The sequence below is a fragment of the Elephantulus edwardii genome, unplaced genomic scaffold (assembly GCF_000299155.1).
Source record: "Elephantulus edwardii isolate Elephantulus edwardi_28Jun2011 unplaced genomic scaffold, EleEdw1.0 scaffold00029, whole genome shotgun sequence".
NCBI classification, from domain to species: domain Eukaryota; kingdom Metazoa; phylum Chordata; class Mammalia; order Macroscelidea; family Macroscelididae; genus Elephantulus; species Elephantulus edwardii.
The window spans coordinates 2,509,152-2,524,284 of record NW_006399779.1 but is presented as its reverse complement, the minus strand read 5'-3'; the positions used below and the strand labels follow the sequence as shown (position 1 = coordinate 2,524,284).

Below are 15,133 nucleotides of genomic sequence, written 5' to 3'. Positions count from 1 at the left end.
CTCCCAAATAGATATATACATACCTATGTTTATTGCTGCACTATTCATAATAACAAATAGATGGAAACAACACAAGTGCCCATCAAGAATGAATGGATAGAGAAACTGTGTTATATTCATTCACACAATGGAATACTATGCAGTACTGAAAAAACAAGGAATTCATAAAATATTATACAAAATGGGTGACCACGGAGGTCATGCTGAGTGAAATATTTCAGTCACAAAAGGACAAATATTACAAAATGCCACTGTTATAAAACAGGGCTAACATGAGGGTTGGAGGTACTACGATAAGAGGGTATAAATAATGTACACTGCATTGAAACAGATGAGAGAAAGAACGGTTTGAAAAGAATATGTGATCAGGTATTGTTTGCATGACAACCATTCAGACTAAGAGATGCATAGTAAAATTAACTTAGGGGAAAATTGTACAACAATAAAATAATTTTTTTTAAAGAGAAAAGCAAATTAGGGGAGTGGATAGAGAGGAAAACATGAAACAATGAATGAATGGAAATCTAAGTTCTCTATAAACTTTCATTAAAATATCAATTAAAATTTTTAAAAATGGACATATTTCACTGGAAAAGTCAGCTGCCCGGGACCTCTTCAGAGTGTTAAAGAGCAATGATGTTTAGAGACTAAGGTGCACCTGATCCAGGCCATGGCCTTAGAGGAAGCTGGACAATGACTAAGGATGACAGCAGAAAATTGATTTCTTTGAGTTGTGGTGCTGGAGAAGAGTCTTTAACATACCATGGATAGGTAGAACAAATAGATAGGCCTGTCTTGGAGAGAGTGAAACCAAATTTCTCCTTAGAGACAAGGATTTTTGAAGCTCTCTTTCACACACTATGGGTTCATGGTCAAGCGAGACTGGTCCTTCGAGAAGGACATCATGCTTGGAAGGGTGGAGGGAAAGCAGAGGAAAGAAAGATCCTGAATAAAATTGACATGATAATTGGGTAAATGGTATTAAGTGTGCTGGAGTCAGTGAGGCTGACTCAGGATAGGGCAGGCTTCAGTGCTTTTGTACAAACAGTCACTATGAGTCACAAGCGACTCGAGGGCACATAACAAAACAGAACAACAGTAGTAACATTTGTGTAGAGAATATAATGTTAAATTAAACCTGGTAGATCCAGAGAAAAACTAGAGTTGTATATAATCCTCAAGGAATGTAATGTTTTAGAATACTTTATTTCTTGACTGCTTTAACATACTCAGATATTTAAATTTTAATTTGTTTGGATGAGATTGTTTCTAACCCATAATTATTTCTCAATCCTAAGCAGACAACGTGTATTATTTATTGATATAGTTTTATATGTGTAATATATTTTGAAGCTCTGTCTCACATACTTTGGGCATACAGCCAGCCAGGAGGGACCAGTTCTTGGGTAAGGACACCATCCTTGGAAGGATGGAGGGACAGTGCAGCAGAGGAGGACTCCAGATGAGATGGATTGACACAATAACTGGGGTAATGGGGTTAGGTGTGCTGGAGAGAATGAGACTGGCTCAGGATAGGTCAGACTTCAGAGCTATTCTACAAAGGGTTGCCAGTATTCACAGATGACTCAATGGCACATAACAACAATATGTAATATTGTTATGCACATTAATTGTATACAGAGCTGTGATACCATTATCCATAGAGAGCTGTGCTGCTAACCGAAAGATTGCCTATTTCCATTGGTTCAAATCTACCAGTTGCAAAGTAATACTAGGACCTTTCTTTGTCTTCACTTAGTTTTATTTATTTTGGAATCATGAAAACCATGAACTCTAAAGATGGTTCAGTATAGTAGTCTTCAGTTATAGAACAACACACTCCAGCCAAATCCCATGACAATCCCTCAGGAAAATGTTCAAAGCCTGTCTCGAGCTACTGACAGCCTGGGAAATCTGTTGGAGGGTCAACTATGAGACAACTTTTGACTGGATTGCTATAACTTGGCATTTTTTACCTTAAATGTATAATATTTTAAACACCCAAACATATATTTCTGTACCTATTTAGTGAAGATTCAAAGTAATAATTTAAAAGAACAATGTATTTATTTAACACAGTGAAACATTTGTATGCAGGGCTGTATAAGAAATGGTCATAAACATTTTCTGTATTTGAAAGATGTTTCTATGCCTTTTTAGCTTTAGCTCTCCATTACTGACCAATCATAAATGGGAGAATCAAAATTCTAAATACCCGAGCTTCTGTGCAAGGAAAAAAAGGAAAATATGAAAATTAAAGGGAAAAAATAGAAGGCTTTAATAACTCTATTTTCTACTTTCTACTCTATTTGCTACTTTCTAATGATACCTGTCCATACTCAACATTAACCCAAACCAAGTACAATTATTTTCATGATAAATCATGCTTTTTCCAGTCATAAACTCAAACATAGTCTGTGAAGATATCAAGAGTATTCATAAAGCTCTGTGAATAGATCTGTATCTATATACAAATAACTTGATATTTTTTTACGTTCCTGCTGATTCTTTCTAAAAAGCTCTAGATCTCAGAGGTATCAGTGAAGAGAAATGGGGTCTTAACTTGAATCATGTACTCTTAAAATACCTGTTGCTGTTGTTATGTACCGTTGGGTCACCTGCGACCCATAGTGACCCTATGTACCTGTCCTGAGCCTCTGAACCCTCTGAACCCATCCCTGTCCTGAGCCAGTCTCACTAATTCTGACAAACCAAACCCCACTGCCCCAGTTACTGTGTCAATCCACCTCATCTGGGGTCTCCCTTTCCTGCGATGTCTCACCACCCTTCCAATCATGATGTTCTTCTCCAAGGACTGATCTCTCCTGGCCATGTGCTCAAAGTATATAAGATGGAGCTTCAAAATCCTAACTTCCAAGGAGAGACCTGGTTTCACTTTCTCCAAGATAGACCTGTTTGTTTTCTTGGCAGTTCATGGTACGTTCAAGACCCTTCTCCAGCACCACAACTTGAAAACATTGATTCTTCTTCTGTCATCCTTAGTCATTGTCCAGCTCTTTGAAGCACAACAAGTAACTGAAAAGACCATAGCCTGGATTAGGTGCACCTTTGTATGTAGACTGGCATTGTTGCGTTTCAGCACTCTGGAGAGGTCCCTGACAAAAACACCTACTGGATGTAACATGGTGCAATCACTATGGAAAATATATTGCTGTTTCCTTGAAAAGTTTGGAACAAATACATCATTTGATCCCTCAATCTCACTGTTAGGTACATATACCAAAGAAGTAAGAGTTGTAGCACAAACAGATATACACACATCCATAATCACTGTTTAGAGCAGAGAGACAGCAACAACTCTAGTATTGTTGTTATATACTGTCAGTCAGAATAGACTCATGGCTGCCCCCCTACAGAAATAAAGAAAAGCATGATACATTCACACATGTAGCCCTTCTCTGTTTTTAAATAAAAACAAAACAAAGACCCCAAATTCATTGTCCTTGAGTAAGAACTGAGTGGCTGCTTATTGATTGTAACCTCTAGAGAAGCCTCTAGCCTCTGGATTAGTAATGTCATTCACGATGGACTGCGCCACCCTAAATACATAGTAGGCACATGTGAAAATGGAGGAAGAGCAAGGAAATATTCACTATGTGGGTGATTAGCACAATAAAGAAAAGGAAGGCACAGAGAGTTATAGAGCATGAATGGAAATCAGGATTCTAGGGAGCTGAGGGTAAGAGAGCAGCAACAGTGTGGTTATTGAAAGTAAGGTTACAGAACAAAATGTACAAATGATTGAATGAAAAAGTCATTTGTTTAGAAAACTTCTGTTTAAACCACTTTTGAAAAAAATGATGTAGTTGTTGTACCTTAGAATCAGAACCAACCCATACCTGACCCTCTGAGGGGTTTTCAGTGGCAGTTAATCACATGAGAGGGGATTATATATTGGCATTTAACCCTTGTATTTGTGCATATATTTCCATAACAAAAATTCCTGTTATGCTAATAAGGCCATATCCACATAAGGCACAAGAACCAAGGTTTGACCTTGAGTCTCCCCCACTTGAATTTAAAAACAACCTTAAAATCAGGTTTGAGGTCTTGAATAGTGAACAAAGATGAGATGAACTGTAAGAGGAGAGCAAGAATAGCATCCATGAAGAATCTAAAAGGTCATTACAAAGACAAAGAAGAAAGACAGAGGAATGTCAGCAGACACTAGAATTTCAAGAAACCAAAGTAAAGGAATCAGGAAGTTATGGAACTGAACAGAAGATTTCAAAGGGCAGTGTAGGAAGACAAAGCAAAAGTATTATAATGGAATGTGCAAAGAGCTGGAGTCAGAAAATCAAAAGGGATGAACCCACTCAGCACTTCTCAAGCTGAAGGAATTGAAGAACAAATTCAAGCTACAAGCTGCAATACTTACATCAAGAGAAGATGGAAAGCGTGCACAGAATCATCATACCAAAAAGAATTGGCTGGCACAAAAGAAATTAATGAAACAACACATGATCAAGAGCAATGGTGATGAAGCAGGACATTCAAGCCGCTCTAAAGGAATTAGCAAAAAATAAGGCCCCAGAAATTGATGGAATATCAATTAACACTATTACAACAAACAGATGCAGCCTTGGATGTGCTCACCAAGCCAAGAAATCTGGAGAGCAACTACCTGGCCAAATGACTGGAAGAAATCCATATTTAGCCCCATTCTAAAAAAAAAAAAAAGGATCAAACAGAGTGTGTAAATTATTGAACAATATCACTACTGTCACACACAAGCAAAATTATGCTGAAAATTTCTCAAAAACAAATGGAACATCAACAGAGAACTACTAGAAATGCAACTTGGGTTTAGAAAAGTCTGTGACACTAGAGGCATCATTGTCAATGTCAAATAGATCTTAGGTGAAGGCAAAGAGAACCAGAGGGACATATATTTGTGTTTTATTGACTATGAAAAGGCATTTGTCTGTGTGGCTCACAACAAATTGTGGCTAATCTTGAGGAAATTGGAAGACAAGAACAATTGAGTGTGCAAGGAAGCAATCCCAAACAAAGCAAGGAAACACTGCGTGGCTCAAAATCAAGAAAGGAGAGTGCCAGTGACCTGCCTTTTCTCCATACCTTTTCAATCTACATGCAGAATAGATAATTCAGGAGGCTAGGCTTTATGAGGAGGAATGTGCCATCAGGATTGAAGGAAGACTCATCAACAATCTGCATTTATTCAGATGACACAACCTTGCTTGCTGGAACTCAGTAGAACCTGAAGCCTGTGCTACAGAAGATAAGTGTCAGCAGTCTTCAATATGGACTGCAGCTCAATAACAAGAAAACAAAGAGTCTCACTACTGGTCCAAATGACTGCACCATGACAGAAGAAGAAAAGATTGAGATTGTTAAATTCATCTTTCTCAGATCCACAATCAATACTCTTGAGGTCAACAGTCAGGAAATAAAAAGACAAGTTGTCATGGGAAAATGTGTTGTCAGAGATCTCTGTAGAGTGCTGAAGAGCAACAATATTAGTTGGGAGAATAAGGTGCGCCTGACCCAGGACACCTAGATAATGACTAATGAATTATCATTATCATTAGAAGAATCAATGTTTTTGAATTTGGTGCTGGAGAAGAGTACTGAACATACCAAGGACTGCCAAGAGAATAAATAGGTCTGTCCTGCAGAGGGGAACCCAGGTTGCCCCTTGGAGGCAAGGGTTTTGAAGCTCCCATCTCACATATATTGGACATGTTGCCAGGAAGAACCAGTCCTTAGAGAAGAACATCTTGCTTGGAAAGGTGGAAGGTCAGTGTAGGAGAGGAAGACCTGAGACAAGATGGATTGACACAGTGACTGGGGTAAGGGGGGGCAGGTATGTCAGAGACAGTGAGACCGGCTCAGGATAGAGCAAGGTTCAGAGCTACTATTCATAGGGTTGTTATAAGTCACAGTCAACTGGATGGCACAGAACAAACAATAACTTCTGAGTTATTAAAATAGGTTAGACTTAGGAAAAAGCACAAAGGGAGGAACACAGAGGCCATATCGGTATTCGCTATAAGCCAAAGAACCAAAGGATATTCAAGGTGTTTAACAAAGAGGGAAAGGGTATGGCCAATTTTCTTACTTAGACTTTTAGCCTCCAGAATTGGGAGAAAAGAAATGTATGCTCTTTAAAGTCATCTATTTGTGACTTCTCTGTTACAACATCATGGTTTGTTGTTATGTACTGTCAAGTCAGAACTGACACTACAGTAGGTTTTCAAAGGCAGTAAATTACATGGGAAGAGACTGCCATCTCTCTTGCCCAGAGCAGCTGGTAGATTGAAAGAGTATGCATTTGGGATGGCAATGCAACTCCTTCTCCCCATGACACCAGAGCTCCCTGCAATAAGGATTAAGAATTTCCTCTCAGGGCTGTCCACTGTGTGTATCCTAAGGATGAAATTCAGCAGAGAGAAAGACAGTTATTAAGAAACTTTTTTAGATGGGCAGTTTTTAATAGTAGATCATTTACTCTGAAGAAAAGAGAAACAGTTTTATCATCAGCAAGATTTCCTATACTGAGTAAAATATTGTTACTCTTAAACCACTTATTTGAGTAGGAAGGGTTTGATTCTATGGAATTATTAGAAACACTCATATTTAAACCACTGGTATTTTGGTGAATCATTTCACAGCTTCAGCCGAGCCCATTAAGCTGAAGAATTTTGGCACAGCCTGTGTTTGATGTGACCTATGGTTTCTTTGAAAGTCTCTGTAGCTGTATTGATAAATAACAGCCACCAGAAGCCAGAACGTTTACTGTCCTCTTCTTGCCCGCTCATATGTCCGGCACGTGAATGCGTCCTACATCAACTGAAGCAAAGGAAACGAGCCTGACCAGAAATTACGACCGACTTGCCAGCTGCTGTGTTCCTTCATGAAGGGCTACGACAACCATACACTCCATGTCATTCACAACCACGTTGAATCACAGTGGCCTTGTAAAGCACAGGTTGGGACCTTATCCTGGCTTGTGCCGTCATCACAATCTCTGTCCTGCTGTCAATGTGCTGTCCTGTCAGTTTGCTCTTCGGTTGTGTCTTGTGTGCTATTGTTATGCTATAAGTTATGTCACTGGTATTTAAAATGCCAGCAGTGTCACCCATCATGGACTGGTTACAATAGAACTTCCAGACTAAAGGAGATTAAGAAGCAAGGCTAGAATCCACTTCTAAAATAAACCTCAGAAGAAAACCCCATGAATTCTATTCAGATCTTATTCATAGACAAACCACTGTTTTTTTTATTGGTTACCCCCATTTCTCTTTGATTCTCCCGTCATTGTCTTGCTTAAGACAAAAATGAAGTCCAAAAATATGTGCAGATATCTTCTTCAGAAAGTATAATCTGGTTCAAATCACTGATTCTGTTTCTTCCTATTAAAAACAAGAGAGTGAATCTCCAAATGTGCCTGCCATTTCAAATACTAACACATGGTGAGAAGCAATTAAGTGGAAGTTCTTAAAAGCTAAAAGCTAATCTTATTTTCATACTATCCTTGCTATCCTCCATCCTTATCCTTTTGCTAAATTTGGGTGGGTTTGTGTGTGTATGTGTGTTCCAAAACAATAAAGACTTCAAAATAAGCAGTTCATAATATATCTCACAGGAATCATATGAAGTACCAGAATCTGCATCATTGTTTATTACTTACTATTCACAGATGCACTGATCCTTTTGGCAGTTGTTTCTTCTCAAAAACACAGCATGTATCTACACAGAAGCGGTTCTAGGAACCATTTTTAAAATCCCAGATCTTAGTCAGTCATATCCAGTACGATATTTTTATGATGCTGATGCAAAACCACTTTCCTCTAAGTTTTGTCTTCATTCTAAAAGTTTGTAAGTATCTAAAAGTTTGTAAGTATTTAAAATAATAATTTCCATAATTGAAAGAGAAAAAGAAACTTATTAAAGTATTTTCATTTTGTTTGGCACATTTACATTGCAAGCAGAATTGCATCCTGTTAGGAAGTTTTGTCTATCATTACACTTTCAAACCACTGAGAATTTAAGTTATTTGGAAGAGCTCTATAGCCTAGTGGTAGGAAACGGAATTGCAATCCAAAAGCAAGCCTTGGAACCCACCAGCGACTCTGTGGTGGAAGAATGGACAATCTTCTCCCTTGTGATTTTAGTGCTTCTGAAAACCTTCTTGAGGGTCAGCTATCCGTCGGTTCTGACTCCGTTACACACAACAACAACACGGCACAGGATAAGACAAGGTTCATCTCTGTTGTTCAGAATGGCTATGAGTCATCGTGGACGCGACAGCACCCAACAACAGAGAATGTGGAACTTAAACGGAGTAGGGAACTGTGCAATTAAAAAAGCAAACTGTCACGTGTTCTGCTAGTGTGTCCACTCAGGGTTTATTTCAAATAGCAAAGTCCAATATTTACATAAAAACAACAGCTGACAAAGAAATTAGGGGAAAATATATTTTAAAAAGGAAAATCAAAGGGCATATTTATTTTTTCCATTAAAAATTCTTCTCTATTTTAATAGGAACAGTTAAGACATTAAAAGGGTGCATCCTTATTTTGAACGAGCAAGTTTATCATTTAAGAATTCACATCTTAGGTATTTTGGCCAACTCTGTTATCATTTCCATTGCTAGTTTAATAGAGTGGAAATTATGTAGCTTAATAAATAATTATATATAGCCTCCAGCAAATGGGAACTATGTCTCAGAGAGTCATGCTAAATAAAACGTCTTTTAAAAATAAGGATCGAGAATTAAAGAGCAAGGATAACTCAGGATAATTATTGATCAGACTATGAACAAATAGGCTTACCGCCAGAATGAGAGAGAAGCTCAAAGGAGAAACTAAAAGAATAATCGAAAAACCCTAAGAAGAAGATTCTAATGACAGAAAAGCTGGAATTTAGAAGACCATGCACGGGACACAGACAAAGTTTTCCGAGGAAGTTACGGGAGCCCCTTTGACTGTAGACTTCTGTAACTTCCCAGCGATTTCTTTATCCTAGGCTTAAGTGAACACGTCTCAAGGATGCGTGTGCGAAGCTTATTAGCTATTTGAGCCACAGTTTGGGATCAGCATGGTCCAACATTTGTCTCCAAATCTGAAGGCGTTTACTGGGCTGGTAGAACACCTCCTACTAAGCTGGTTTACTGCAGTGCATGAAACTGTTGGCAGAAACAGACCTTAAATCTTAAATGACAAACCAGCCTTCCCAGGGACCATGGGGAGGTCTAGAATTCAGACGCATCTAAGATGCAGAGTGAAGAGGCATTCCAGGGGAAAAGAGGACATTTCCACTCCCCCCACCCTCCTTTCTAACTTCACAGAGTTCCCACCGCGGCGTCGCATCACCCTGCAAAGGATGCTCCCACACAACTGCAAGGGCATGCAGAGGGGGACGCGACGCCCGCAGGGAGGGGATAGCAAGACGCAACTGACCTTTTTGCTGTTTAAAGGACTGGATGGAGCCGGAATGGTGGACCATCTTCCCTCGGCGCGGCCCTGCGGGGTTAGAGCAGACCGGGAGGAGGGCGGAGGGACCGCAGACAGACTGGTCCAGCGCTCCCGGCTCAGTAGCCGCCCGAGCCGCCCGGAGCGCGCTGCAACCCGACACCTGCTTCAGCCCGCACCTCGCGGGAGGCAGAGCGCCCTCCGTTGGCATAGCAACGTCGGTGGGCGGTCCAGCGTCCGGCTCCCCTTAGTGGCTACTCGGGGAATAACGGCGAAGCCCCCGCGCCTGGTGCCGCAGAGCAAATGGGCATCTTGCGGAGTTTGCTGGGCGTGGGAGGGGAAGTCCCTCCTTTGGAGACACTAAAGCTAACCAAACGTCTAAAGCTTCTGGCAGTTCCCCCTGTCTAACCCGTCAAGCTCTATATTACACTGCGGCACCAGCATGAATTTCCAAAACTGAGGCACTTAAAGAAAGTCAAAGTTGACCCCCAATAACTTTATGGTGAGCTGTAAAGGTAATTACCCAGATGTTTCCCCCTTATTAAATAGGAGAGAAGACAAAGAAACCCCACAGTTAATGCAATAGTTTGTTTTAATTAAATAAGCTATGCATGATAACTCCCTAACATATTCCTGGTATTTATCTAAAACCAAATATATTATCTTCTGCCTCAGCTAATGGCCTGAATCATATGCTGAACAGCAAATTGCTGAGATTAGGTTCCAAGAACCGAGGAACAGGTTCAGGGAAGTTTTCCTAGGCACCCCCCCCCTTCCCCAGAAGTAATTTTTTTTCTTTTTTATTTTTCAGGGAAGTCATTTTTAATAGGATGCTCAATATAATCCTCAGAAAGTCCACACAAAGTAGGGGGAATATCATTACTGCATGCCTCCGGAAACCCTATGAATTTTGTTAAATGTCAATAGTTTTTGAGGAGCGTCAAGCCTTTTGTTCACAGGGTCGCGATGAGTCAGTCGTGCTCAGACTCGAAGGCAATCAGCAACAACAATGTCGTACGTGGCTACGGCAACAACAAGTACAAAATATCTCAAGATCACACAATCTCCTATCTTACTTGAAAGAAATAAGGAGACAAAGTCACTTTTTGGCTGAATGGCAGTGGCCAAAACAGGACCATGAGCCAGCTCAACAATTTTAAGTCCAGTTTCCTTTCTGACTTGAACAGCCACCAAAGTCAAACCTCAATGCTCCTTCCAGAAGACAGAACATGTTACTGCACAGACATAGCAAAAGAGTCTATGGCATCTTGAGATGTAAAAGTTTCTAAGAGTAACTCAGAATCAGGCAGGTGAAAAAAATGATGCAGAGATTAAAACAAAAATTAAAAATTTCAAGTAAATTGAGCTACATCATTACCCTGAGGGTCCTGGAGTGCTGTTTGCAAAACGGACCTTGGAGTGAGGAATTGGAGAAAAAGGAGAAGGTTTAGCCAATAGGGACTCCTTTGTATAAAAGCTTCCCACAGTGAGTTCTGGGGGCTCCTTGGTTAAGAAGCTGTCCTGCAATCAGTCCCAAAGTGCACTTACTCAAAGCACCAGCTGCTCCCACGGAGAAGGATGGGAGAGCGCCTCCCTTGTGATTGGTGGTGGTTGTTTTTAAGCGCCATGGAGTGGAGTTGTAGAGGACTCATAGTGGCCTTATGAATAAAAGACCTGAATACGTGTATAATTTTCATCGTTTCTCCATGTCCATAGAGTTTCTGGAGGCAAGCTGTTTCAGAAGTGGATGCCACTCCTGCTTCCAAGTGTATTTTAATCCGGGAACTCCACCAAACACTGTCCACCATGGGTAACCATTGTCACATTTGATACATCAGTGTCACAGTGTTCAGCTTCACAGAAACCTCAATTTACCTCTGTACAGCAAATGGACAGACCAGGGTTATATCACTTAGAAAAATATTTGACCAAAAACAATTAAAATCAGGCCTGAGGACAGTAGAGTAAAATCACCCACCTTTGACTTGGTAGCATAACTTTCTATCCACCAGGCCTACAGAGCTCTCTGTGTTGGTCTTGTTATTGTTAAGTTTCATCAATCATAGATGATTCATAGTGACTATGAATGAAAAACCTGAACACTTGTGATTTAGGGTCTCTGGAAACTGGCTGGAGGGTCAGCTCTAGGTTGATTCTAACTGGATGGTAAACAACAGGGTGAGTTCTGGCTGGTGGCCTTTATCCTGGACTAGCTGGCCTTACCTATATGCTGGTCCAGTTGTTGCTATTCCCATGTTGTGATTTAAATGGACTAACTCCTAGCCATAGATTATAGAAACACATGGGAAAGGACAGCAAAGAAGCTTTAGTCTGGCAATGAAATATTGTTAGTCTTACATGAAGGCAGGGTTACTATTGTATCCACTGTTGTTGATTAGGTGCCATCAAGTTGACTACTACTTGTAGCAATACTAAGTAAAATAGATTAAAACCTTGCTTGACACCACACCATTCTCCCCATGTCTACCGTGTTTCAGCCCACCATGGCAATCACTGTCGATACATCATCTTGACTATCCTCACTTTCTCCAATCCTCTACCTTGCTGTTGTTAGATGTTATCGAGTCAAGCCACCTATGACTGACCCCTGTCATATCCTGTGCCATCTTTTTCATCTCTGACACACTAGAACTTATTGCTGAAGTTACTGTGCCAATCCTTCTCATTGAGGATCTTCCTCTCCTTTGCAGGACATTGACATACTTCAGCTGTGTAATTCTCATTTGGAGTCTCACCTGCCTTCCAGAAGTTAGCGGTGAAGTTCTTTGCAGCAAATCAGAAAATGGATTCCACTCTGAGTAGAAAGATTAGGTGAGAAATGCAGTCAAGTTTAATTGATAGGAATATTGTTGTCTTTCTAAAAATGAAAACACCAAGCATTCAGGAAAAGCTCAATATTCAACTATTGAAGAGCTCCTTGGTCATAAAGAATGAGCTCACATGAGTATAACTACCTCTGAGTGAAGAGATGTGGCCGACTTCTAAGACCATTCCTTCAATGGTTCATTTTATGAAGACCCAGAAACCCAGAGCAATAAGTGACTTCCTTCAGGGTCTTTTACTTTGTTCTTTAAAACTGTTACTGAAAAGTTGTAATACAACCTAACTCAAAAGTCTTTGTAAAAATGGGCAAAAGACATGAAGAAATGCTCAAAATCACTGGCAATAAGAAAGACACAAACCAAAACCACAATGAGATACCACCTCACTCCAGGATCTATGGCAAAGTTGAATAAGACAGAAAGTAATAAATGTTGGAGAGGATTATACGTTGTTGGTGGGACTGTAAAATGGTACAACCACTCCAGAAGGCAGTCTGGTGCTTCCTCAAAATGCTAGACATAGAAACTCCGTATGATCCAGCTATTCCATTGCTTTGAATGTATGTCAAGAAAATGAGAACTGAAGCATAAATAGAGTCTTGTACACCAATGTTCATAGCAGCGTATTCACCATCACATAAACATAGAAACAGACCAGATGTCCAACCACAACAGAATGGATTGAGAAATTATGGTCCATTCATACAATGGAATACTATGCAGAACACAGGTGCAATGATTTTGCAAATTGCTACTTAATTGAGAGGGGCTAGAGAGCATTATTCTGAGTGAACTAACTCAGTCCTATAAGGAAAAATACTGTATTTCGACAAGTAAATTATTGTAGACTGAGTATGAAGATCCAAGTGAGGTAGGGTTGAAGCAGAAAGGTAAGAATGGCAGAGGATGGGGTGACATAATTTGATGGGGCAGGGGACTATGAAGGAAATGGGGAAGATCTGATATAAAAAACAATGTATTCAAACTTGGTTAATAAATCAGTATTAAATATGATATTTTAATTTTTTAAAAAAGAGATTGTGAACCAGCAATAAGCTTGGTTTGGCTGGTCGAGAAGACCTCTCCTAACTGAAGAACTATGCCCTGAGTGGTTTCTGATCTTGAATTGTAGTTGTGGGGGCCAGGGGAATGTATCTGTGATGAATACAGTAAGTATCACATTTAAGTTATTAAGTCATAATGGCAGGAAATGAACAACAAATATTACACTATTTTTTATTAAAATAATGCACATTGTATAGCTTTTAGTAACTCCCAGGTATTTTAGTTCTCAGTGAGAGATGTGCACATTATATATGTGTGCACTTACTTACATGGATACTTTACATGTGAGAAAAATAAGGTTGCTACTGTTTTATTATTATGAATCCTGAGAATTAGACTTTTTTTTCGGCTTGTCAGTCTGTTCTGAGATGTTCCAAAAATCCCTTTTAAATATTGAGATGATAATAAATATTTTTAAATGTGATAGTTACTTCTGATTATGATCAGATGGTTTAGTTGAAAAGGCTCCTGGTTCTGGCCCCTACTTCTACATACAGGTAATTTCTTCAGTTTCCTAGACCTTCTATCTGCTGATCTGATTTCTCTATTTAATTTATTGCCCTCCAGCCCAGAAGAATGCAAGAGAATGTTGCCAGAGATAGGACTGGTTCAAGGATTTTCAAATGTAATTAGAAATCATTTTAAAGAAAGAAGCAATGGCTTGATTATTCTTTATAACACCTTTGCCCACTAGCCATTCATTGTAGCATAAATGTAATTACAATATCTTGTCATAAAATTGATTCATTGTCTTCTCACTGGAAATATTTTAGACTGGGAAGCCACGTTGACTAGAAAAAAAATGGAAAAGCACGTTTTGCCTTGTTTTAAAAACCAGTCTTTAAGAGAAGGGTGCTGGAGGAACAGCTTTGCAAAGGGCCACAGAAATTTCAAGCACCATCTGCCTTACAGAAAAGTAATGTGAAGAGAGGAAATGCTGTGTCTGTACATATGTGTGTTTGTAGTCAGAGGGAGGTTAAGATTGATTGATTTGGTAGTGAATAGTGAAAGAACCCTGCTCCTTTAATCTGATAAAGGGAATTTATTTCTTGTAGAAATTGGGGGGGGTGGGGAAAGCCAAAATCCAAACTAAACCAAATAAGCCTTTGCCTTTGAATGAGCTCAGCAAGGTACAGGGTGTGTAAAGCATGTGTGCAAAACAGCACTGTGATCCAATATGGTTTGCAATGGCCAATTTTTCGAAAGTAGGCTTTCTAACCTTTCTAGCTGAACTCAAAATTCCATCTACCGAGTTTGTAAAGGGCATGAACCATTTGTGTCATACAAGAAGCTCTTTGAGGAAGTTTCTTTCTCCCTGATTGCTTTAGAGTGGGAACTGACCCAGTAATGACCCTCCTCCAGTGGGTTGTCAGAGTCTGTAAAGCACAGAGATTATTCATCTTTCTTCCGTGGAGCTGCTAGTAGATGTTAACTCTCAGGTCCAGCCTTGGTATTGGCGCCACAACTCTCTACAGACTATGTCACCAGATCTCCTTGTGTAAGAACTCCTCATGGAAAGTCTAGGGATGCACATTTAAAAGCCTTTCTGGTGTTTATAGGTGCCATTTAGCTGTTTCTAACTTAGAGCAACCAGGTATAACAGAAGAGAACCATTTGCAGAGGGTTTCCTAGGCCAAAATAATTTTTCTTGATTTTCTTTACAGTATGTTTTATTATACGTTGTGTTTTATTCAATCTTTTATTTACATTGTGTTTCATTTACATACATTCTATTTTACATTATTTTTATACTACTTATTTTAAAAA

General features: G+C 39.6%; 1 protein-coding gene across 1 annotated transcript in view; it reads right to left on the bottom strand.

Moving 5' to 3' along the window:
• Nucleotides 1-9,636, bottom strand: part of ANO3 (anoctamin 3) — a 376,853-nt gene extending 367,217 nt beyond the window's left edge. Inside the window, exon 1 of the mRNA XM_006883709.1 lies at nt 9,447-9,636. Within this exon, the coding sequence (XP_006883771.1) occupies nt 9,447-9,492 (46 nt within the window). The 5' untranslated portion in view covers nt 9,493-9,636. The remainder of the gene's footprint in view (nt 1-9,446) is intronic.
• Nucleotides 9,637-15,133: the final 5,497 nt, after the last annotated feature.